Raw genomic sequence first — 22,982 nt, 5'->3', positions numbered from 1 at the left:
TTGTTTTTTGTTTTTTTACTTTACTTCTCCTCTAAAGTTACCATTTTGGAGATTTGTTTTTTTGTCCGACAACAGCCATATGTAATATATATATATATATATATATATATATATATATATATATATATATATATATATATATATATATATATATATATATATATATATAATGCGCTTATTCAGCCTGCAGCAGTTTAGCCCCACCCACTTATGTTGAAGTTATAAGAAGTGTTCCAGGCCAGATTGTGCAAACCACAGGCAGGAAAAATAAAATGCAGAAAATGTAGAATATGGGCTCGTGCGTTTTTATATGATGTAGTATATTGACAGTGCATTACAATTTTTACTTATATCTTCATGACATCGCAACATATTTTACAGTAAATTCTGATATGTTCCATTGTCATGTGGGGGAAAGTGGCAGGGCCTCAGAGCTGAATGAGTGAGTGTATGATCGAGTGACTTAGAAATGTTGATGTGGCTGTGAAAATGAAAATGTTGTGGCGATTCCTTTCATAAAGTCAATATGCGTTATTATAGTTATAGAACCGTTCCATGTAGTAACTCCTACAAAATCTGACTACTGTATAAAAAATGGAGGTTGTAAATGAAGCGGTTTTGCTGATCACAGGTAATAGTTATGTTGAAAGGATCATTTGAGTAAAGATGCTTCATATATCGTTATTATTATTACAGAATGAGAATGTAAAAGCTTGTAGAGCTTAAATGAAAATATTAATGTTTTTCACTGTTACATGAAGTCAATTCACCTGTTTCCATTAAGCTGGATAAATAAAGTCAGAAATCAAGATTAAATCCTGTCCTGCTACTGGACTTCTAGGCTTGTGGCTGAGAAATATCAGAACTATCGCAATTTTGCTTCATAAAAAACCCAAAACAATCTTAAAATCACTCTTGGTTTCACATACGCCTGAAGGGAATCATTTTCCATGTGCCGAATGCTAACTGTATTGGATATGCCTGAGGAGACGAGTGTGTATCAGTGTGAAGTTTTGGTGTAGAAGTGAATGTAAAGCGGAAGTTTTGGAACTGAACCCATAATAAATATTTTTTCATACACCTCAGATCTCTGGCTGGTTGATTCTAACACATCTCAGACATTTAGGATGATTCAGACAGCAGAAACTTTATTATTACACAGCATTTGTTTACGTCGTCATATAATACAGTAACAACACATTAATGTACTTAATATATATTTTGTAATGTAGTGTAATGAAAATACACTACAGTTCATTTAAAGGGCCCATATCATAAAGAAAATCATAATTTCATCCCTTTATAAAATAGGGATTGTTTTAGCATCAAGCTATTTAAATTCTTTGTTTTTCTGATGTCACAAACACCAACTTATCCAGCTTATCAGTGCACAGTTCAAAAGCCTGCATCTCTGATGGTGTTGGGTTGCATTAGTGGCTGTGGCGTGGGCAGCTTACACATCTGGAAAGGCAGATTTTAGAGCAACATATGCTCCCATCCAGACAGCGTGTCTTTCAGGGAAGGCCTTGTATATTTCGCTAAGACAATGCTAAACCGCATACTGGATCCATCACAACTGCATGGCTTTGCAGAAGAAGAGCCCAGGTGCTGAACTGGTCTGTCTGCAGTCCAGACTGCCAATAAACATTTGGTGCATCATTAAACTAAAAATCCAGCAAAGGAGACCCAGGACTGTTCAGGAGCTTGAATCCTACATCAGAAAAGAATGGGACAACATTACTCTCCTAAAACTCCAGCAATTGGTCTCCTCACTTTCCAGATGTTTACAGACAGTTAAAGAGGGAATGCTACACAACAGTAGACACAGCCCTGTCCCAACTTTTTTGAGAAGCGTTGCTGCCATCAAATTCAAAATGAGTTAATGTATGAGTTAATGTTTTTCATGAAATGATAAAATGTCTTACTTTCAACATTTGATGTGTCCTATGTTCTATTGTGAATAAAATGTGGGTCTGTGAGATCCCACATCCCATTGGGGTTGTAATAAAAATATAATACAGTATATTTTAATATGTTCCCTTTCAGTAGCATAACAGCAGACACTATTTAATTCAGCAAAAACAGACAAAAACAAATGTAGATGATTTGATTTTGGTTTAATGAAGAATTTAATCACAAAAAAATCTACAAACAAAAAAAATTCAACCACATAAGTGACGCAGCGCATTTCTGATAAAGGCAGTCAAATGTAATAGATCACTGCAATATTACATTTTACTGCGGGGAGAATGTAGATTTACACACTGCACTCAGAAAAACATTGTGAAACATCAAAATGTGCAGACAAGAAACCCAGAATAACAATATGAAGTATTTGACAATATGCGTTACTTTCAGTTAAGAAGTCTGGGAACAAATGACGAGCTGATCTGATACGGCCTGCACACACGTTACCTTAAAGCTTCTTCAAACGTCCACCAGCATGAAACGCCCCAAACAAACCAAGTCAATGAGTTTAGCCTGAGTTCTGCTTCTGAACAGTGCCAGTAGACAAAGCCCCCCTTTTTTATTGATCTGATACCAGTTGTCCAGTCTCTCTCATAATATTTGAGATCATCATGGATGTGGAGCTGGTTCTAGATCAGCGTAAAAAGGGTTTGCGCGTTTTCTCCAGAGTTTAACACATCAGTCGCTGTCCTAAACGGAATTATCAGCCATGTCTGATGTGGTGAAGCCGAAGCAAGCCTGGGCTCATATGAACTAAAAGTAATTTATTCTTACTTTCATCACCCAGGGCAGCCAAACAGACTCCTGACCACTTCCATCTGTTCTGGCTCTGCATGCACCCTTCGATTCCACCATTACAGAGGATTTTAAATGGATGCCATGGTTATAAATAGTAGGATGAGAGAGGTGGGAGCAGAAACAATACGATACAGGATTGCAATACTATAGATACCAACATACAGAGGCCAAATGACTGATATCGTATTAGTAATATGTTTAACATCTATTAAGCCGACTAAATACCAAAACACTGTATTTCTTTAGTCCACAAGAGGGCGCTAAGAAGGCCCCCCCATATCTCAATGTCATATTGCAATACTGGTAACACTTTATTATAGGGTGCTGTTCATAAGGCTACATGACACCAACATAAGCTTGTCATAACAACTGACATTACCTGACGTAATTTTATAAAGTTAATGTTTACAAATGCTCACATTTGCCGATTTTCATCATTTAGCTAAAGTAGCTTTTACGACAGATGATTCAGACAGAAACATTTAGGAAACTTCATGTAGGTCTGTGTCAGTTGTCATGACAAGCTTATGTAGTTGTCATGTAGCCTTATGAACACTACAGTAAAATGTTACCACAATGCTTAACATAGAACAAATCTTTAATTATCACATCATAATGGTAGCACGGCTCAAGTATCATGATAATATCATATCATGAAGCCCCACCCCTACTGGATACGCAAGTGAAGTATATACACTACACCTTGTTATTAAGTGTGATGTCACTCTTTCCTGATCCACTGCTTTGGTATATGAGGTTAATTATGCCTCCAGTGGAAGGAAAGAAAACTGCACAATCCACAAACACTAAATTCAAGGTGCCTTTTTTGCGTCAACATCGAGTTCAAGGCTGTCGTTTCTTTATTTGTTTGAGCAAAAAGATGCTCAACGAGCAAACTGAACCTTTTCATATTGCAGTTGAAAATGTATGAAAAACCATGAATGGCGCCTCACTACAGCCAGTCTCGCAGGACAAGACGTGATCTCTAGGGACAGTCTTGAGCAATTTTGGGCTAAACATGGAAATTTTTAATGCTTTGTGAAGACAAAGCGCATAGTAGGCGGCACTGGTGCACTTGTCATTACAAGACCCCAAAACATCCAATTTATTGTGAGCACCTCACATACAGCAAAAATAAACATTACCTATTCCAACCAAAAACAGTTGCGTTAGCTAATGATTTGCCTAGCTAGCTTGTTTTGCTTGTGTTATTATTGTGTATCGGGCCCTTAAACAAGCCTGGATTGGGTATTCTGTGGGCAGGTTTTAGAGGGGGCAAAGTCTTGTTTGTGCTGGATTTCACCACAATCCAGCACTGAAATTTCAACAAACTGTCCTGTTTTGTTGTTACGAGATCACTTCTATCTGCACTACAGGTAGCATAGCGCGCTTAAAACGTTTTTATTGACCTCTCCTCTGGTTAAAATGCTGTGGCTGTGGATTTTGTCCACATTTGCCTACTGGCAGTAATACCTGTACAAGGTGTAGCTGATAAGTCAACATTCCATAAATAAACAGGAGCTGTTCATCAGCATGAAACTGCAGGCAGTTGACTGATAAACTTTCATTCCTAACACTCTGTAACACACCCGTTGGTCACTCTATGGCTACATTTATGCATGCATATTTTACATTGTCATCTATGACGTTTAAGAATAGTTTAGCAAAAATAAAATTTCCCTCTTAGCCCAAAAAGTAGCCGATTCGCCAAGCTTCTTTAGTTTTACTCACAGCTACAAGGCTAATGTTGACAAAGTAATGAAAGCTTACACCCCACCGATTAGCATGGTGTCTAATAGACTCACAAAAATCAGAAAGCACCTTTCATTTAAGTCAAAATAGCCATTAAATATGTTATTCATTTTTTCAGATATTTCTGTATAAGGAGATTAGATATAAGATAATCCACTTGCATAAAAAAGGAGAAAGTCAAAGGGAAAAAAGGGAGCTTTCAAAGTATCATTAAAAGCTACAGAGAAACAGGACTCCTAACAACCACCTGGAAGACCTGGTAGACACCAGAACTGCCCCCATGAGGTAAACAACACTTAAAGCTTTCACCTTCGAGAGAGAGGAGAAAATCCAGCTGCTTCAGATCTGAAAACATCCACAGGTGTTTCTGTCCATCCTTCCACTGTGAGAAGACGACTCAGCGCTATGGGTCTGAAAGGATGTGTGGCTGTCAAGAGGACCTCACTAAGGAGACGGATACATCAAAGAAACTAAGCTGAAGAGCAGACTGACCACCCCAAAGTGGTCAGGGGGGCAGTCGTGGGCTGGAGGTTAGGGAACTGGCCCTGTGACCGGAAGGCTGCCGGTTCGATCCCCAGTGCTGACATGACTGAGGTGTCCTTGAGCAAGACACCTAACCCCTGACTGCTCCCTGGGCGCCATGGATAGGGCTGCCCACTGCTCCGGGCAAGTGTGCTCACTGCCCCCTAGTGTGTGTGTGTGTATTCACTAGTGTGTATGTGGTGTTTCACTTCACGGATGGATTAAACGCGGAGGTGGAATTTCCCCGTTTGTGGGATTATCACTAAGTCCAGACCTCAACATCACTGAATGTGTTTAATTACTTCAGAAAACGATGAACCAGCTTCTAAGACTGAACTGTGGAGGTGTGTCTTTGAGAAACTGAAAGCGAGTCTCCTGACAAGAATGGAAGCTGTAATAAAGGTAGAGAGAGATACACTGAAAAAAAGTTGATATTATAAATTAATAATACTGTACTCAATGGCTGTTTTGACTGGAAATGAAATTTCCAAAACTCTGTCTTGACTTGTCCACAGTACTAAATGTTATACTTTTCTCTTAACTGTTCCTTTTGGGTGTGTTACACTTTGGGAGGAGAAAATTAGAGTCACACCAGTCCTTTGTGATTAAAAATGTGTCCCCTGCCATGTTTCACTCTTTTCAAAATCAGCAAATAATCAAGAACTCATCAGACAATAGAACCTGCACTATATAATGACACAATATCGCAAACTACCGATTTGATATGTGCCATTTTCAAAACGACTTTTCATGCACGGGAACAACATCTTGAGGGATTTCTGTTTACACATTATTAACGATAATAAAAAAGTATTATTGAGTATGTTATAATGAGGTCCAAAGTAATTATTTTCATGAAAAATAAAACAAAAGCAGAGCCTTTGAACCTTTGTGGTAGTTGGACTATATGAAAAGTAAAATGTTTAGATTATTTAGCTCTTTGGAGTTGTAACATAACGAGTGAATTTTTAAAATTTACAACAGTTGTATTTTATTGTAAATATCATTATATCTGTGATATTTACATTTTCTTTTGACAACGGATTTAAGTAACATGAATTTAAGCCCCCAACATTGTTTTAAATTTCTTCTGCCAAAAAGCATTAAAGCATCATAAAAACATATCGCTGCTGTTGAAAGAAAACTTTGCATCTCTGAAAAGGTAACTTTACAGGACAAGTGAAAATATTCTTAAATTTTAATGGAAGTTAATGGAGAAATAAATATTCTTTTCCCACTAATTTTGGACCATTTCCATTGGCATATTCATCATGATATTTGAAACATAAGGGGCAAATTATGACAAAAATAGAGTTGTCCTGACAGCAACGATATAATGTTATATATGTGGATATAAAAAAAGTATTGTTATCAGATTTAGTAACATGAGTGAAAACAAAGGAGATTAACAACAGTTATGAGTCAAAGAGATACAGTATAAGCTCATAGGTTTTCTCATGGCAGCAGTGATTTGTTAATGAACTGCATGTTAACATATCCACCTGATCCACATTATCACATATGAGTGATCATTTACAAGAGCTATTAATTGTTGAGCTTACACAGGTTGACAGAGGACCCACTGGAGAAGATCCAGAAAGCAGGGTAAACTGGCTCAGAGAAGGGGAAAACGAACGTGTGGAATGCATGCGCACGGTCAGCCACCACGTTATAAAACGTGGCAGTTCCCCCACTGCAGTCGAGCAGCACCCCTACCCGGCTAGGGTTTGGGTTATTCAGCACCGTTTCGCGGTTGTTGTGCCAGGTGGACAGCTTCACATTGAACCACTCGATGCACCAGGACTGGGCGTTCCGGCCCAAGCGACTGGACGGACCTTTGCGGTCGATGCTGCCGTAGGCCAGGCCAATGCCGCAGAAATTATTGCTGCTCATTTGGACCTCCCAGTAGTGACAGCCTTGAGAGAAACCCTTGGAGCAAAGCACCTGCGAGCACACAGTGAATCGGGTCGGGAGGTCCGGATAGGCAGATGGCTCATCCGATACAGACGCTTTAGTGTTGTTCTCTGACAGCACCACCCGTCTGTGAGCCGTCCTCTGGTCAAACATGAGAATTGTGGCATCTAGATGAAAAGAGATACACGCGTTTTAAGTCAGGCATGTTGTAAGCAACCAAAAGTATCCAGACACCCACTCTTCCAACATTCTGTCATAAGAGTTTTAGGGAAGGCAAGTGCAAAATTAAGAAAGCATTATTAGTCATTAGTTCACTTTTTCCTGTACATCTAATTTTCTAAGAGGTCTTTCCACTAGATGTACCAAAGGTGTTCATCAGTTCAGCTCCAAAGAAGTTCAATAGAGCTTCATCACTCAAACTTTTGTCTAAGGTTTGAGTGATGAAGCTCAGATCATTTCAAATGAGTTCAATGAAGCATAATCACTTCAACTCATCCCAAATGTTGTGTTCAATGGAGCTTGAGCACACCAACTTATTCCAAAGGTATTCAGCTGAGCTCCCTCACTCCAATTCACCCTAAAGGTGTTTAATGGACCTTTATAACTACAAGGCATCCCAAAGTTCAGTGGAGCTTCAACACTCTGACTCATCCCAAATGTGTTCAAAAGACCTTCATAACTGCAACTCATCCCAAAGGTGTTCACTGAAGCTTCATCACACCAACTCATCCCAAAGATGTTCAATGAAGCTTAATTTGCCCAACTCATCCCAAAGGTACTCAACAAAGCTTCATCACACCAACTCATTCCAAAGATGTTCAATGATGCCTAATTAGACCAACTCATCCCAAAGCTACTCAACAAAGCTTTATCACACCAACTCATCAAAAACAGTGTTCAAAATTTGCTTCATCACACCAACTCATCCCAAGGAGTTCAATGAAGCTTAATCACACCAACTTATCACAAAGGTGTTCAATGAAGCTTCATCACACCAACTCATCCCAAGGAGTTCAATGAAGCTTCATCACACCAAAGATGTTTAATGAAGTTTAATTAGACCAACTCATCTCAAAGGCATTCAATGAAGCTTCATCACACCAACTCATCCTAATGGTGCTCAAATTGAGCTTCATCACACCAACTCATCCCAAGGAGTTCAATGAAGCTTCATCACCCAAAGATGTTTAATGAAGTTTAATTAGACCAACTCATCTCAAAGGCATTCAATGAAGCTTCATCACACCAACTCATCCTAATGGTGCTCAAATTGAGCTTCATCACACCAACTCATCCCAAAGATTCAATGAAGCATCATCACTTCAACTCATTCCAAAGGTGTTCAATGAAGTTTCATCACCACTAAATGTCCCATTCAACTGCCAAGGTAGATTTTGATAAAAATTGGTTTGTGTGCATTCATTTTAACACTTGTGTCACCAGTGGATGTTAGAAGGGGTGTCTGGATACTTTAGTATCTCTATGTTCGTTAGGAATAACAAGCATGAACTGTTTTTCTAGGATGACTTACATCGCAGGAGATCAATCCTTCTCACAGGTACCCCCATATCAGCTGAATTCGGAGCAAAAAAAGACAGATACAGCGTCAAATCACAGCATTAATTTTGATGCTCATATGGGTCTACATTCAAATCAAGCCTGTGTCTGCTGTCAGATTTTGAGATGGAAATTCTCCTTAGTGTATATTTAACCTTATTTTAACTTAACTGGACCTGCAGAACTATTGCTGAAGTGTGTTTTGGTCTGGCTGAGCTCAGTAGGGTGAGGATTACAATGTTTAGTGCAGGTAAAGATCAGTAAAGTAAAAAATTACCTACCAAAATCAGGAACATATCCAGTGAAATTCATACCACTAGTGAAATTCATACCACCATCCATTCTTCTGAAGAATGGAGGGGCCATTCCTTTGTTAGGAAACTTCTTGGCTCCTGGAAAGAAAGAAAAATGATTGTTATTTAAAATAATCATAATTGTACTTCACAGCTACACTGAAAAGTGCTCCAGTGAATGTATTTTTTTCAAATTTCCACATGAATAAAATAAATTACCTGGATATATTTTGTTTTTCAGTTTATTTACTTCTGTTTATAATTATGTGAACGTAGTGTCCTTTATTCAAGGTGAAAACATAAAAGTAAATTACTTCATGCATAACTTTTTCAATCTACATTTAAAACAAGTTTGAACTAAAGCTGAATAACCAGATAATTAGACATTAGGCACTTTTTATTGTGCTCGTTTTTCTCTCTTTCACGGCCTGTAGATGATAGCAGACTAGCTTGTTTTTTTTCACTCACTACTGGTATCGATTCATTTGTTTTCTCCATGTAATCATTAATAAGTTAACATAATGCGCAATGCAAAATAACAGGGACTTAACAACTTACTCTCTCCTTTGTATTCTTTGCGCTCTTTGTTCTCCTTTTTCTCTCCTCTGTTGTCCTTTTTCTCTCCTCTGTTCTCCGTCTTCTCTCCTCTGTTCTCCGTCTTCTCTCCTCTGTTCTCCGTCTTCTCTCCTCTGTTCTCCCTTTTCTCTCCTTTGAAACAGAAATGTTAAATGAATAACACGCTCCAGGAAGACAGGATTTCCTTTCAAAGGTTCTTTTTAAAATTCTGGTAAAATATACACTGTAAACGTAGGTCTTTATAAAGAAAAATGACTGAGACATGAGCTTTCAAGGACTGCTTTACAAATGTCTGTTCCAATAAACAAATGAGAAAAAGAGTAAAAAAAAATGTTCATTGTGTCTTACGTGGCGGTTTCTTTTTGGCTCCTCCAGGTGCACCTTTAGCCTGAGATGGGCTGGTGGGCCTGGGGTCTTCACTGGGCACAGAACCTGTAATATAAGAGCAAATAGAGGGACGAATAAAGATATAGATAGTGAGATGGAGGCTGTATGTATGGATGGGTGGATGAATGAATGGAAGGAGGGATGGATGGGTGGATGAATGGAAGAATAGAACAGTGAATAAATGAGTGAATAAGTGAATGAATGAATGAATGAATGAATGAATAGATTTACAGATGGCTGGATGGATGGATAGATAGGCAGAGGGATGAATGAATGGATGGATAAATGGATAGAAGGAAAGATAAAGGTAATAGACTGATGGATGAATAGATCAGTGAATAGGAGAATGGATGGATGTATGGATCAATTGGTGGATGTACAGATGGAAGGATGGATGGATGGATGGATGGATGGGTTGATGCGGAAAGAGGGATAAATGGATGAATTAATAAATGATGGATGGATGGATGGATGGATGGAGGGATAGATGGATGGAAAGACAGATAGGACTGGACAATATGATCTGCAAAAATAGGACTATGATACAGTTTTTCTATTTTTATTATTTCAATTGATTCCTCAGTTCATTACCAGGCTCTGCGTAAACTGAATGGAAAAATGTGCACATCTTTAATGACACACACTGTTATTCTAACAGGTTTCAATACAGTACAGGAAGCACAGGCAGCTAAATCACTTCTACTGTACCATAAAACAACAATATTCTGTATTAATGCACTAAAAACCACTGTGCTGTGAATGGACAGCTGCTGCTTGCGTGGAGCACAGAGTGTGAATAAATGAACTAAACCTAATAGGCTAGACTGAGGACTTATTATCTTAGCAACAAAGCTAAAATATAGCAGGCTAAACATGCTAAAAGATAGATAACATCAGTCAGGCTTTGAAGTGACCTCTTTATTGAACAAGTCACTGTGCAAAAAAAAAAATTTATTTGAAGGTCCTCTACGCTTAAAATGTTTGTGGTTTATGTCTGCCTGAAGTAACTTTAGTATTAAACCCAGTGTGGGAAAACGAATGTGTTAGCTCTAGCTTTAGCATCATTAGCTTGATGCTAACACAATACAAGAGTCACCAGCATAAACTAGCATTATGATTTTGTTGATAATTTGATAAACAAAAACTACTTATAAGGCAAATCCTTCTGCATTAAACACAGAGTGCGTTTTCATGTACTCGATAGTACAGTTTCAGCAGTTATTTGATTATTCAAATACCATGCTCTGATCTAGAAATCTGAAATCCAATAAAGAGCTGGATTTTAGTCCAGTAATCAGATTTCTCAGTGCATGTAAACTCCAACTCTGGTTTCTTTTAGATTTCTCAGTCTGTGCATGTGAGAAAACAGACAGCAATACCAGAAATATGCTAGATAATAGTGAGACGCAGCAAAACATTTTTGGAGAGGCCCTGAAACCAAACAAGAAATCAAGGATTTAAATATTCTTCACATTCTAGATGATGTATGTTTATATTTTCAAGTAAAGTGACCCAATGTTTAAAAAAAAGGTGTAGCATGTAGTTTTGCATTACGTTTGTGTTGCATCTTCTGTGATTTTATTTTTTGCAAAGCAGAAATCTGATTACTGCCTGACTCAAGTAGATCTAGAGTTTCCCATTATTCTGATTACTCAAGTGCATGTAAACATGTTGATTGAATTACTGACAAAATCTGATTTTCTGCAGTTATTGGATTATTAAGTGTATGCCTTGATATTTTTCTCATCATATTTCACTCACTCACTCACTCACTCACTCACTCACTCACTCACTCACTCACTCACTCACTCAGGACTGCACTATAGGCTAGTGTGTGTGTTCACTAGTGTGTATGTGGTGTTTCACTTCTTGTTATTGTTATTGTTATTAATTATTTTTTATTTACTCACCCTCCCTCGGGTTTGGTATTGTAGCGGAAGCATCACCAGCGCCTAAACAAAGAAGGTTTGAGTTTAGCTCAACTGCATCACGTCTGATTACTTCAGAATGATTATTAATTATATGAAAAGCAGGCCCATCCACTATAATGGAGTTAGCATTAGAAAGCTGTGATCAAGAGCAGATTAATCCCATTCACCAGCCCCTCAGATCCCACTGTTGATTCAGGCTGAGCTGGGTTGAATTAAACCACGAAACCGCTTTTGGTTTGTTTGTTTGTCATTTTGTGTTCTATCTCACCTTCATCAGCAAAAGGTTTTCCCAGTTCTGTAAAAAATGTAGGCATGCACAGACATCTCAATTTACTGTAAATCACACAGCATTTTACAAAAGTCCATAGACACATAGTATTTACCTGTATTTTAACAAGACTACTGTAGTAAGTCCTCTCCTGGCTCAAGGACGCTTGAGGCAGGAGATGCAGATGCAGTGTGCACTTTGACCTTATTTTACACTCTTAACAAAATCAGAAATGAAACCAAAACTGTCCACACTTAAGTGGCTTCCAAGCTAGACTTTCCAGTCCTTTCATTAAGGGCTGCATAAGGACTTGAGCCAAAAGAGAAAGAAAATTTGCAGGCCCTGCCCCCATTCCACAGCGAGGATCAAACATAAGGTCTACTAAATTGCCCTCGCTGCGGGACTGGAGGCGTCGCCCAGGAGGCCGTCCCATCATGTCCTCGCACTTATCATCCAATCTCGAGGTTCACGCCCTGCCTTCCTGCTGGCTCTCAGTGAGACATTTGTGAGACCAAATGTTCTCTATAGGGATTAAATCTGGACCTTGACCAGCCCAAAAGCATTAATAAAAAACATTATATTTTGCATGAGTGTATATGTACAGATATTAGTGAACAGTGAAATTAAACAGCAGTTAAAGAATCCGTTCATTTCAGTTGTTTTAAAAAATCTTTTCTTATCAGAAGCTAACAGGCCAACTGCTCTAATAACACTCGCAGTTTCCCTTTAAAAAACTGCAGTATATACAGTGAAAATATGTCACATGCAGCTCCAAGCTCAAGCCATGTGGTATTCACCTCAATGTGAAAGAGTGAATGTACACCACTGTTAGCTTGGTGCTAACATGTTACTGCAAACGCCAAAGAGACTGAATCCCATAGCTAGCTGAAATGAGCATTATCGCAGTAGTGGTGATCATATACATGTGAATATAAAGGACAAAAAGCGTACGTTTATTCACTAAATTCTGCTGTACAATGATATATATGAACATCACACGCCTCATTGTTTTGATAAAGGATATCACAATATTAGCTAGGTAGCTAGGCTAATGCTAACTAACTTTACCATAAAATCACAGATATTAATGCAGCTCAGCAGCTCAGTAACATTTAACATTTGCTTTCTTAATTTTTAAGCATATTAACTGCATATTTCTGAGTTTATTCCCTTGATTTTATTTGATTTGCTGCTGTAGTGATAACAAATGAGAGCTGAAATCTGAGTGGCTGAGATGGCTGCAGCTGCTATAACGGTGATGACAAGTTGTGTCTGACACAGTCAGAGTTACAGTTCGCTTGCCAGCACGGCGACTTGGTCTTTCATAATGATGCAATCAAATACTATGAATTTCTGTCCACTATGCAGCGCTCTAAAGAGATTTTCATGTTCATTGTAATGTAATCTTAACAGTGAAACCAGTGAAATACACCACAGAGTCTATCTGCAAACATGCACTCTCAGCCCCAGTGATGTCACAAGCAAGCGTACTCTATGTCACAATGGCACGGTAAGATCTGTCTGCTTCAGAGGAATCTTAAAACGGTATCACATCATCATCGTTTTCTTTTTCTATCTCATTAATTACATCATCACTTAATCCATTTTCCATACAGATCCACATTCCACACACGTAGCTAGAGAATTCCGTCTGATGTATTTTTCATGCATTCCAACCAAGGCCTGGTTGCTTTTTCTGCTAATAAACCCACCATGTCTTATCGTAATGTTGTGTGCACTTCAATTCACGCTTTTCCACAGTGACTTCTTTTCAATCTGGCACGAATTCCTTTTCATATGAACAGAAATTAAAGAAAAACTATACGGTGTATATAACATGAATACACCCACCTGGTTTGAGCAAAGAGAGCCTGTTCTCCACTGGCTGCTGCAGGATCTTAGATATCTGCTCCTTCAGAGCAACGATGCAGGCATGGTGTGCTATGATACATTTAGAGTCAAGGTTGATTCGAGGGGCATAAGGGTCAAAAGTCACCACAGAAGGCAAGTCCATATTCGTCTAGAGGACACAAAATGGACCAGATGTGAAAAACAAGCAGTTATAGAATTAATTTAAATAGAATTAAAATATTCACAAAAAGTCAGTACTGACGCCAGATTTAAAGGGCCCCATCATGTAAAATGTTTAATATGATAGTGTTTGTATGTAAAAAAGTTTCAAAATATATAATTCCCTCCTTAGTTCATATATGGAAACTACTCTGTAAAAAAAAAAAAAAACAGCCCATTCAGATTTCACTGTTTTTGTGATGTCAAAAAATCAATGCATTGCACACGCATCCATCTACTCAGCCTACAGCAGTTTAGCCGCGTCCATTCACAGTGAAGTTATAAGGAGTGTTTCGGCCTTCGGAATGAGGCTCGCTTCAGGGCAACCAATTAAAACAAGGGGTATTTACATATGTATGTAATACACAGTAATATGAATGTTACACGGATAATTATCATTATCCTTCTGGGTCAGAAAGGACCCTGGTCGCCTGGCTGGGGAATCAAACCCAGGGCCTTCTTGCGTTGAGGCAACAGCGTCACCGTGCAGCCGTATTGTAGAGCTATTTGTGTTTTAAAAAACTGAGGTGTGTTTCCCGAAAGCATCACTGAACAGCTACCACCGTTAACTGATAGAGACACTATCGTGTTAAACACTCTCTCTCCACAGGTACCACGGTGGTTGCTCAACGACGCTTCCAGGAAATGCTGTCCTGGTCAGAGATACCCACTGTTTACCTCTAAGAAGTCCAGAGAGTGGGACTGGACCAGCAGCCTGTTGATTTCGTCCTTGGTTCCGCTCATCTTCTCAATGTTTTGGTTGAACTTCTTCATAAGCATGCTGAGTTTGCTCTGGCCGCTCTCCAGGTCCTTTTCCAGAGCCATCATGGCCTCCTTCTCGTCCCTCTGCAGCATGTCTCGGAGCTGCTGATACTCGGCTTCCAGAGCACGTTTACGGACCGCCGCTACGTCCTGAGGAGGGATGGTAGTGTAAGACCAAAGAGCAAGACCACAGTAAGAGCAGGTCAGTAAAGAGCCAACAAACACACACACACACACACACACACACACACACACACACACACACACACATACACCTCTTTATGCACACACAGACACACTCTGACCTTGAGCTTAGCCTGCTGTTCCCTCATCTGGGAGATGACCATCTGGTTCTTTTCGATTTTGCCATCGAGAGAGTCCAGTTTTTCCTTCAGTTCAGACTTAAAGCACAAAACAGGTTTTAGTAGAATTCATTAATTATCCATAAATTCAATCATTACATTTTTAATTTTAAATTAAAAAAATTAATAATAATTAATAATACGTTTTTTTTTTCATTTTCATTTTTGAAATAATTTTAATTGATATCTTCAAATAAATTTTTAATCACATACAGGCATAAAAATGATCATTTTATTTACTTAGTTCATTTTGAAGAAAATAAAATTTAAACTGAAAGATTATTTAAAATGCTGAATTGTTTTACATTTTATTTGTACACATAAGCTGGACTGACGTTTCCGTTATGACATTTAAACTTAATTTAAATGTTCGACTTCAAATTCAGTTTAAAACACAGAATTTTTTGATTTTTAGGTTTTTATTGACTTTCTAAAGCTATTTTTGGTATGTTTGACATTCACATCTTAAATGTTTAAAATAAATGAATTTACGTTTTTTTACACATTACACTGCATTTTTTCAATTTCAGTTTCAACTTTTAAGCTAAATTTAAATTTTGACTTCAAATTCAGTTGAATTGATTTTTTTCTTTTTTTCCTATTTAAGTTATTTAAGATATTTCAAGTCATTAACATCTATTACATTTTGCATTACATCATTTTATAAAAATAAGATCAGATTAAATGTAATTAAGTGACATTTTATTTTTTCACACTTGCACTTTTTTTATTTCGCTTGTTTCTGTGTGTTACGCTCTGCTCGTGCACCTCTTTCTTCTCGCGCTGCTCCTCCACCGTGTAGAAGCTGCAGGTCCGGTGCTGCTCCTGCAGGCAGCCGCTGCAGATGGAGCGCTCGTGCGGCGCGCAGTAGAACTCCAGCAGCTTCGCGTGCTCGGCGCACAGGCGGTTCTGGAGGTCCGCGAGCGGCGGCTCGACCAGGCGGTGGGCGCGGTACACCGGGTTCTCACGGTGGGGCCGCACGTGCTCGCTGCAGAAGGAGGCGGCGCATGTCATGCACGTGCTCTCCGCCTTCGCCTGCATGCAGGTGTCGCACAGCACGGGCTTTGGCTCCTCGCGCTCGCCGCTGCTCGGCGACGCGCCGGCGTCGCTCGCGGACTTGATGGTGTCCACCACAGCGCTCAGCACGGTGTTCCGCTTCAGCACGGGCCGCACCGAGTACAGCGCGCGGCATTGCGGGCAGCTCACGGGCCCCGCGTCCTTCCACGCGGCCTCCAGGCACTGCTGGCAGAAGCTGTGGCCGCACGAGAGACTCACGGGCGAGTCGAACGGACACAGGCAGATGCTGCACGTGAGGTCCTCCTCCAGGTTCAGCAGTGCTGTCGCCATGGTCGCGCGCTCACAAGGGACTTTAAATTGGCCGCCCAAATGAAGAGAAAAGAAACCTGAAGAGCTGAGAAACCAGCAGCTGCAGCACAGAGCAAACAGAGTGTGAGGAGGTCAGCAGCAAACTACAGTAAACATCAATAAACAAGAGTAAACCTCTGTAAACTACAGTAAACCTCTGTAAACAAGAGTAAACCTCTGTAAACTACGGTAAACCTCTGTAAACTACAGTACACTACAGTGGGCTACAGCAAACTACAGTAAACCTCAATAAACTACAGTACACTACAGTGGGCTACAGCAAAGTACAGTAAACCTCAATAAACTACAGTACATTACAGTGGGCTACAGCAAATTACAGTAAACCTCAAACTACACTAAACTACAGTACACTATAGTGGGCTACAGCAAACTACAATTAACCTCAATAAACTACACTAAACTACAGTACACTGTAGTGGGCTACAGCAAACTACAATAAACCTCAATAAACTACAGTACATTGAACCTAAAAACTATACTAAACTCCAGTAAACTACAGAAAACTACTGTAGAGTGTAACAAGCTATAGCAAACTACAATATACTACAGTAACTTCAGCAAACTACAATAAACATCATTAACTACATTAACTACAATAGACTGAAGTAAACTACAAGAAAATACAGTAGACTACAGTAATCCTTAGTAAACCTCAGTAAACTGTAAACTGCAGTGAATGACTGTAAACTACAATAAAGTACAGTAAACTACAGTAAACTATAGCAAACTATTGCAGACTACAGTAAATTACAATAAACCCCAATAAACTACACTAAACTACAGTACACTATAGTGGGATACAGCAAACTACAATCTTCTTCTTCTTCTTTCGGCTGCTCCCTTTAGGGGTCGCCACAGCGGATCATCTGCCTCCATCTTGCCCTGTCCACTGCCTCCTCTACTTTCACACCAACCATCTCCATGTCCACCTTCACTACATCCATAAACCTTCTCTGAGGTCTACCTCTTCTCCTTCTACCCGGCAGCTCCATCTCCAACATTCTTTGCCCAATATATCCACTATTCCTCCTCAACACATGTCCAAACCATCTCAACCTGGCCTCTCTGGCTTTATCTCCAAACTGCTCCACCTTCACCGTCCCTCTGATCTGCTCATTTCTAATCTTGTCCATCCTTGTCACTCCCAACGAAAATCTCAGCATCTTCATCTCCGCCACCTCCAGCTCAGCCTCCTGTCTTTTAGACGGAGCCACAGTCTCCAAACCAAACATCATAGCAGGACGCACTGCTGTCTTGTAAACTTTCCCTTTCACTCTTGCTGCTATCCTTCTGTCACACATCAGCCCTGACACCCGTCTCCACCCACTCCATCCTGCCTGCACCCTCTTCTTCACCTCTTTTCTACAATGAAGTAACTGCAGTTAACCTAAAAATAGATATAGATAGATAGATTCAACTTTGTCATTACTCAGTGCAAGTACATGGCAACGAAATGCAGTTAGCATCTACCAGAAGTGCAAATAGTAGCAATAGTGCAAAACGAGACTGTGCAAGTGTGCAATAAATAGACATAGTGCAACAAATTACAGTATATAGAATAAATTACTATTATAGATATGCAAAAATAGATTCACACTGTACACTGTATTGAATAACTGTTGCGATGTGTTATTTACATGGCATTTGTGCAGTGGTAATAATAATGAAGAAAACAACAGCTCTGATTGGTGAGTGTAGTATGAAAGGCAGTGTTCATAGTCCGCTGTGTGCAGTATGAGTGGTAGTGTAATCAGTGAGGTATGGAGTTCAGCAGAGTGATTGTGGAGGGAAAGAAGCTGGACCTGAGCCGACTGGTTCTGGCCCGGATGCTCTTGTATCTCCTCCCGGATGGAAGTAGGTTGAACAGTTTGAGGTTGGGGTGGGAGGGGTCCTTAATGATGCTGTGTGCTCTGCGAGGCCTATAGCCGGTGATTTCCTGAATGCCCTTCCACATGCGGCGGGGGTCAGAGTTGTGGAAGTTCTCTTCAACAGACAGGTTGTAGGTGTGTTTGGCTTTCCTAATCCCTTTTTTCAGGTTTGCCCTGGCTGAGCTGTAAGCCTCGGCGTCACCAGATATGAAAGCAGCATCACGTGCTTTCAGCAGTAGGCGAACCTCTGCATTCATCCAGGGTTTCTGATTAGGAAAGATTTTCAGTTGCTTGACAGAAGTGACGTTATCTATACATGAGTTGATGTAACTCATGATTGCGGAAGTGTACGTGTCCAAATCTGTGTGTGATTCTGAGGTGGCTTGAGAGGAGAACACACTCCAGTCAGTGTTTTCAAACTGATGCTGTAGTGTAGAGATGGCCCCCTCTGGCCATACTTTAACAGTCTTTGTTGATGTTTTCACACGTTTGATGAGTGGCACATACTTCGGGAGCAGGAATAATGAGAGGTGATCAGACTGCCCCATTGGGGGAGGGTACAGCCTTGTATGCCTCTGCGATATCTGTGTAGACATGATCCAGGGTTTTGTCTCCTCTTGTTGGGCAGGAGACATTGTGGTGAAATTTTGGTAGTACAGACCTCAGGTTGGAATGATTGAATAAAAACTACACTAAACTCCAGTAAACTACAGAAAGCTACTATAGAGTATAACAAACTATAACAAACTACAATATACTACAGTAACCACAGCAAACTACAATAAACATCATTAACTACATTAACTACAATAGACTGAAGTAAACTACAAGAAAGTACAGTAGACTACAGCAACCTACAGTAGACAACAGACTACAGCAAACTACAGTAGACTACAGCAACCTAGAGTAGACAACAGACTACAGCAAACTACAGTAGACTATAGTAATCCATAGTAAACCTCAATAAACAGTAAACTGCAGTAAACAACTGTAAACTACAACAAAGTACTGTAGACTACAGTAGACTACAGTAAACTACAGCAAACTATTGTAGGCTACAGTAAACTACAATAAACCTCAATAAACTACAGTAGACTTGAGTAAATGACTACAAAAAATGTACAGTAAACTACAATAAACTGCAGCATCAGCACAAAAACGAGCTTCGGGAGCTGATTTACTGGAGCACAATAACACAACACACTCTTTAAAAAGATGGTTCTTCAAGGGTTCTTTGGTAAAGGCAATAGTTCTATTTAGAACTATGAGTAACATGTATAAATGGTTCTCTGCGTGGTGAAATGGTTCTTTAGATTAATGGAAGATGTGTTGTATAAGTCTATTCCATACGGCACCAAAAATGTTCTATAGTTACAAGCTTGACATCATAACAATACCAGAACCGTTTTGGTGCTATATAGAACTTTTCAAAAAGGTTCTGCGTAGAACTACAAACACATCATTTGTCAATGTGAAGAACCGTTTAATCGTGCACATGGTTCTTTGAGTGTCCATAGTTCTGTATAGAAGTACTGTATTCACTAAGGAAACTTCCGAAGAACCATCTTTTTTAAGAGCACCAAAAGGGGTTCTTTTGTTGTTGCAAGCTTGACACCATAACAATAGAAGAACCCATTTGGAGGCAATACAGAACCATTTTCAAAAAGGTTCTGTATACTATATAGCACATTCTCCATCGGTCCGAGGAACCCTTTGATGATGCAAAAAGCCCTTTAATCATGCAGATGGTTCTCTGAGTGTTCCTGGTTCTATACAGAACCATTTTATTGGCTGAAGGACCCTTAAAGCACCATTTTTTAAGAGCGAATGTCAACATTAGAGACGATATCAGGAGGCAGACTAGCCAAAATTCACCAGCTGGACTTTCAGCCTCCTAAACAGGTTCACACAGGTAAACAGCCAAACCACTGACCCCACGCGTCAGTTCTGCTTCTCACAAGTTCGCGATAAGGCCAGCTCGCGGTTTGTAGCGGCGGCTCAGAGATTAGCGCGCGTCACTTTACTGGGAAAACGAAACTAAGACTGCAGCTCCACAGCAACGCACGAGACGGCACAAACGAGCACACCCTGACAGCCAAATATCGTTTTAAACCATCTTCTAAACTAATTGCTCACTATTGCTCACGACGGGTGACCTGTGTGGGTGACATTAGAGAGTTAAACCTCACCCTTTAGTCTTTTAGGAGACACTACAAACCGAGGCGTAGAGGTCGGAGTAAATGCGTATAAAAGCACGTACCAGTTTATTCAGATCAGGTTCAGGTTATGAAATGAAGTCTACTTACTGAGTCACGGGTGTAAATATCCTCTGGACACAGCGCGCTGTCAGACGAGGGCTCGGCTGCTGGCCCTTCTTCCTTCCACCTACATTCGGGAAAGTCCCGCCCTCCCGCACTCTGATTGGCTACTGGCAACACCACGGCCTGCGCTGGGATTGGACGTTGTCTGAATTGGGAAACAAATACCTCGCACAACCCACTTCAATCAGCTGATGTCAGTCATGATGTTTTTACAGCTTATCAGACAGATTTAGTCAGACAGATTTAGTCAGACAGATTTAGTCAGATAGATTTAGTCAGACAGATTTAGTCAGACAGATTTAGTCAGACAGATTTAGTCAGATAGATTTAGTCAGGTAGATATAGTCAGACAGATTTAGTCAGATAGATATAGTCAGACAGATATAGTCAGACAGATTTAGTCAGACAGATTTAGTCAGACAGATATAGTGAGACAGATTTAGTCAGATAGATATAGTCAGATAGATTTAATCAGATATATTTAGTCAGACAGATTTAGTCAGATAGATATAGTCAGATAGATTTAGTCAGACAGATTTAGTCAGACAGATTTAGTCAGACAGATATAGTCAGACAGATATAGTCAGATAGATTTAATCAGATAGATTTAGTCAGATAGATATAGTCAGACAGATTTAGTCAGACAGCTATGGTCAGACAGATTTAGTCAGACAGATTTAGTCAGATAGATTTAATCAGATAGATTTAGTCAGACAGATTTAGTCAGACAGATTTAGTCAGACAGATTTAGTCAGATAGATATAGTCAGATAGATTTAATCAGATAGATTTAGTCAGACAGATTTAGTCAGACAGATTTAGTCACAGATATAGTCAGATAGATTTAATCAGATAGATTTAGTCAGACAGATTTAGTCAGACAGATATAGTCAGACAGATTTAGTCAGATAGATATAGTCAGACAGATTTAGTCAGATAGATTTAGTCAGACAGATTTAGTCAGATAGATTTAGTCAGATAGATATAGTCAGACAGATTTAGTCAGACAGATTTAGTCAGACAGATTTAGTCAGACAGATTTAGTCAGACAGATATAGTGAGACAGATTTAGTCAGACAGATTTAGTCAGATAGATTTAGTCAGACAGATTTAGTCAGATAGATTTAGTCAGACAGATTTAGTCAGACAGATTTAGTCAGACAGATTTAGTCAGATAGATTTAATGAGACAGGTTTAGTCAGATAGATATAGTCAGATAGATTTAGTCAGATAGATTTAGTCAGACAGATTTAGTCAGACAGATATAGTCAGACAGATTTAGTCAGATAGATTTAGTCAGATAGATTTAGTCAGACAGATTTAGTCAGACAGATATAGTCAGACAGATATAGTCAGACAGATTTAGTCAGACAGATTTAGTCAGACAGATTTAGTCAGACAGATATAGTCAGACAGATATAGTCAGACAGATTTAGTCAGACAGATTTAGTCAGACAGATTTAGTCAGATAGATTTAGTCAGATAGATTTAGTCAGACAGATTTAGTCAGATAGATTTAGTCAGACAGATTTAGTCAGACAGATTTAGTCAGATAGATTTAATGAGACAGATTTAGTCAGATAGATATAGTCAGATAGATTTAGTCAGACAGATTTAGTCAGATAGATTTAGTCAGACAGATTTAGTCAGACAGATTTAGTCAGATAGATTTAGTGAGACAGATTTAGTCAGATAGATTTAGTCAGATAGATTTAGTCAGACAGATTTAGTCAGATAGATTTAATGAGACAGATTTAGTCAGATAGATATAGTCAGATAGATTTAGTCAGACAGATATAGTCAGACAGATTTAGTCAGATAGATTTAGTCAGATAGATTTAGTCAGACAGATTTAGTCAGACAGATTTAGTCAGACAGATATAGTGAGACAGATTTAGTCAGATAGATATAGTCAGATAGATTTAGTCAGATAGATTTAGTCAGACAGATTTAGTCAGATAGATTTAGTCAGATAGATTTAGTCAGATAGATTTAGTCAGACAGATTTAGTCAGACAGATATAGTCAGACAGATTTAGTCAGACAGATTTAGTCAGATAGATTTAGTGAGACAGATTTAGTCAGACAGATATAGTCAGACAGATTTAGTCAGACAGATTTAGTCAGACAGATTTAGTCAGATAGATTTAATGAGACAGATTTAGTCAGATAGATATAGTCAGATAGATTTAGTCAGATAGATTTAGTCAGACAGATTTAGTCAGACAGATTTAGTCAGATAGATTTAG

At 39.2% G+C, this 22,982-nt stretch overlaps 1 protein-coding gene across 2 annotated transcripts; it reads right to left on the bottom strand.

Annotated features, from left to right (window-relative positions):
* Window positions 1–6,005: 6,005 nt before the first annotated feature.
* Window positions 6,006–20,804, bottom strand: trim25 (tripartite motif containing 25). 2 transcript variants are annotated; one of them, XM_017693071.2, is made up of 12 exons: window positions 20,721–20,804; window positions 15,929–16,586; window positions 15,104–15,199; window positions 14,715–14,948; window positions 13,818–13,986; window positions 11,967–11,993; window positions 11,678–11,719; window positions 9,729–9,812; window positions 9,363–9,512; window positions 8,793–8,903; window positions 8,486–8,527; window positions 6,006–7,121 (listed from the first exon to the last, which is right to left on the bottom strand). In XM_017693071.2, the coding sequence occupies exons 2-12, from the start codon at window positions 16,505–16,507 to the stop codon at window positions 6,586–6,588; spliced, it is 2,070 nt and encodes a 689-aa protein (XP_017548560.1). In that variant the 5' UTR covers window positions 16,508–16,586; window positions 20,721–20,804; the 3' UTR covers window positions 6,006–6,585. The 2 variants fall into 2 exon arrangements, with proteins under 2 accessions (XP_017548560.1, XP_017548561.1); XM_017693072.2 differs by lacking the exon at window positions 11,967–11,993.
* Window positions 20,805–22,982: the final 2,178 nt, after the last annotated feature.

This window comes from Pygocentrus nattereri, chromosome 30, assembly GCF_015220715.1.
Source record: "Pygocentrus nattereri isolate fPygNat1 chromosome 30, fPygNat1.pri, whole genome shotgun sequence".
Taxonomy (NCBI): domain Eukaryota; kingdom Metazoa; phylum Chordata; class Actinopteri; order Characiformes; family Serrasalmidae; genus Pygocentrus; species Pygocentrus nattereri.
The sequence above is the reverse complement of the archived record's forward strand: the minus strand, read 5'-3'. Positions and strand labels throughout refer to the sequence as shown.

What these genes read in the sequence shown, in the direction of transcription:
- trim25 (XM_017693071.2), bottom strand. Translation starts at nt 16,507, where the DNA reads ATGGCGACAGCACTGCTGAACCTGGAGGAGGACCTCACGTGCAGCATC. An exon ending in AGCAGCGCGAGAAGAAAGAG is followed by an intron (nt 15,200 to 15,928) that starts GTGCACGAGCAG and finishes TTGTGCTTTAAG; the next exon opens with TCTGAACTGAAGGAAAAACT. An exon ending in AAGGATTGATCTCCTGCGAT is followed by an intron (nt 7,122 to 8,485) that starts GTAAGTCATCCT and finishes CTTTTCATCTAG; the next exon opens with ATGCCACAATTCTCATGTTT.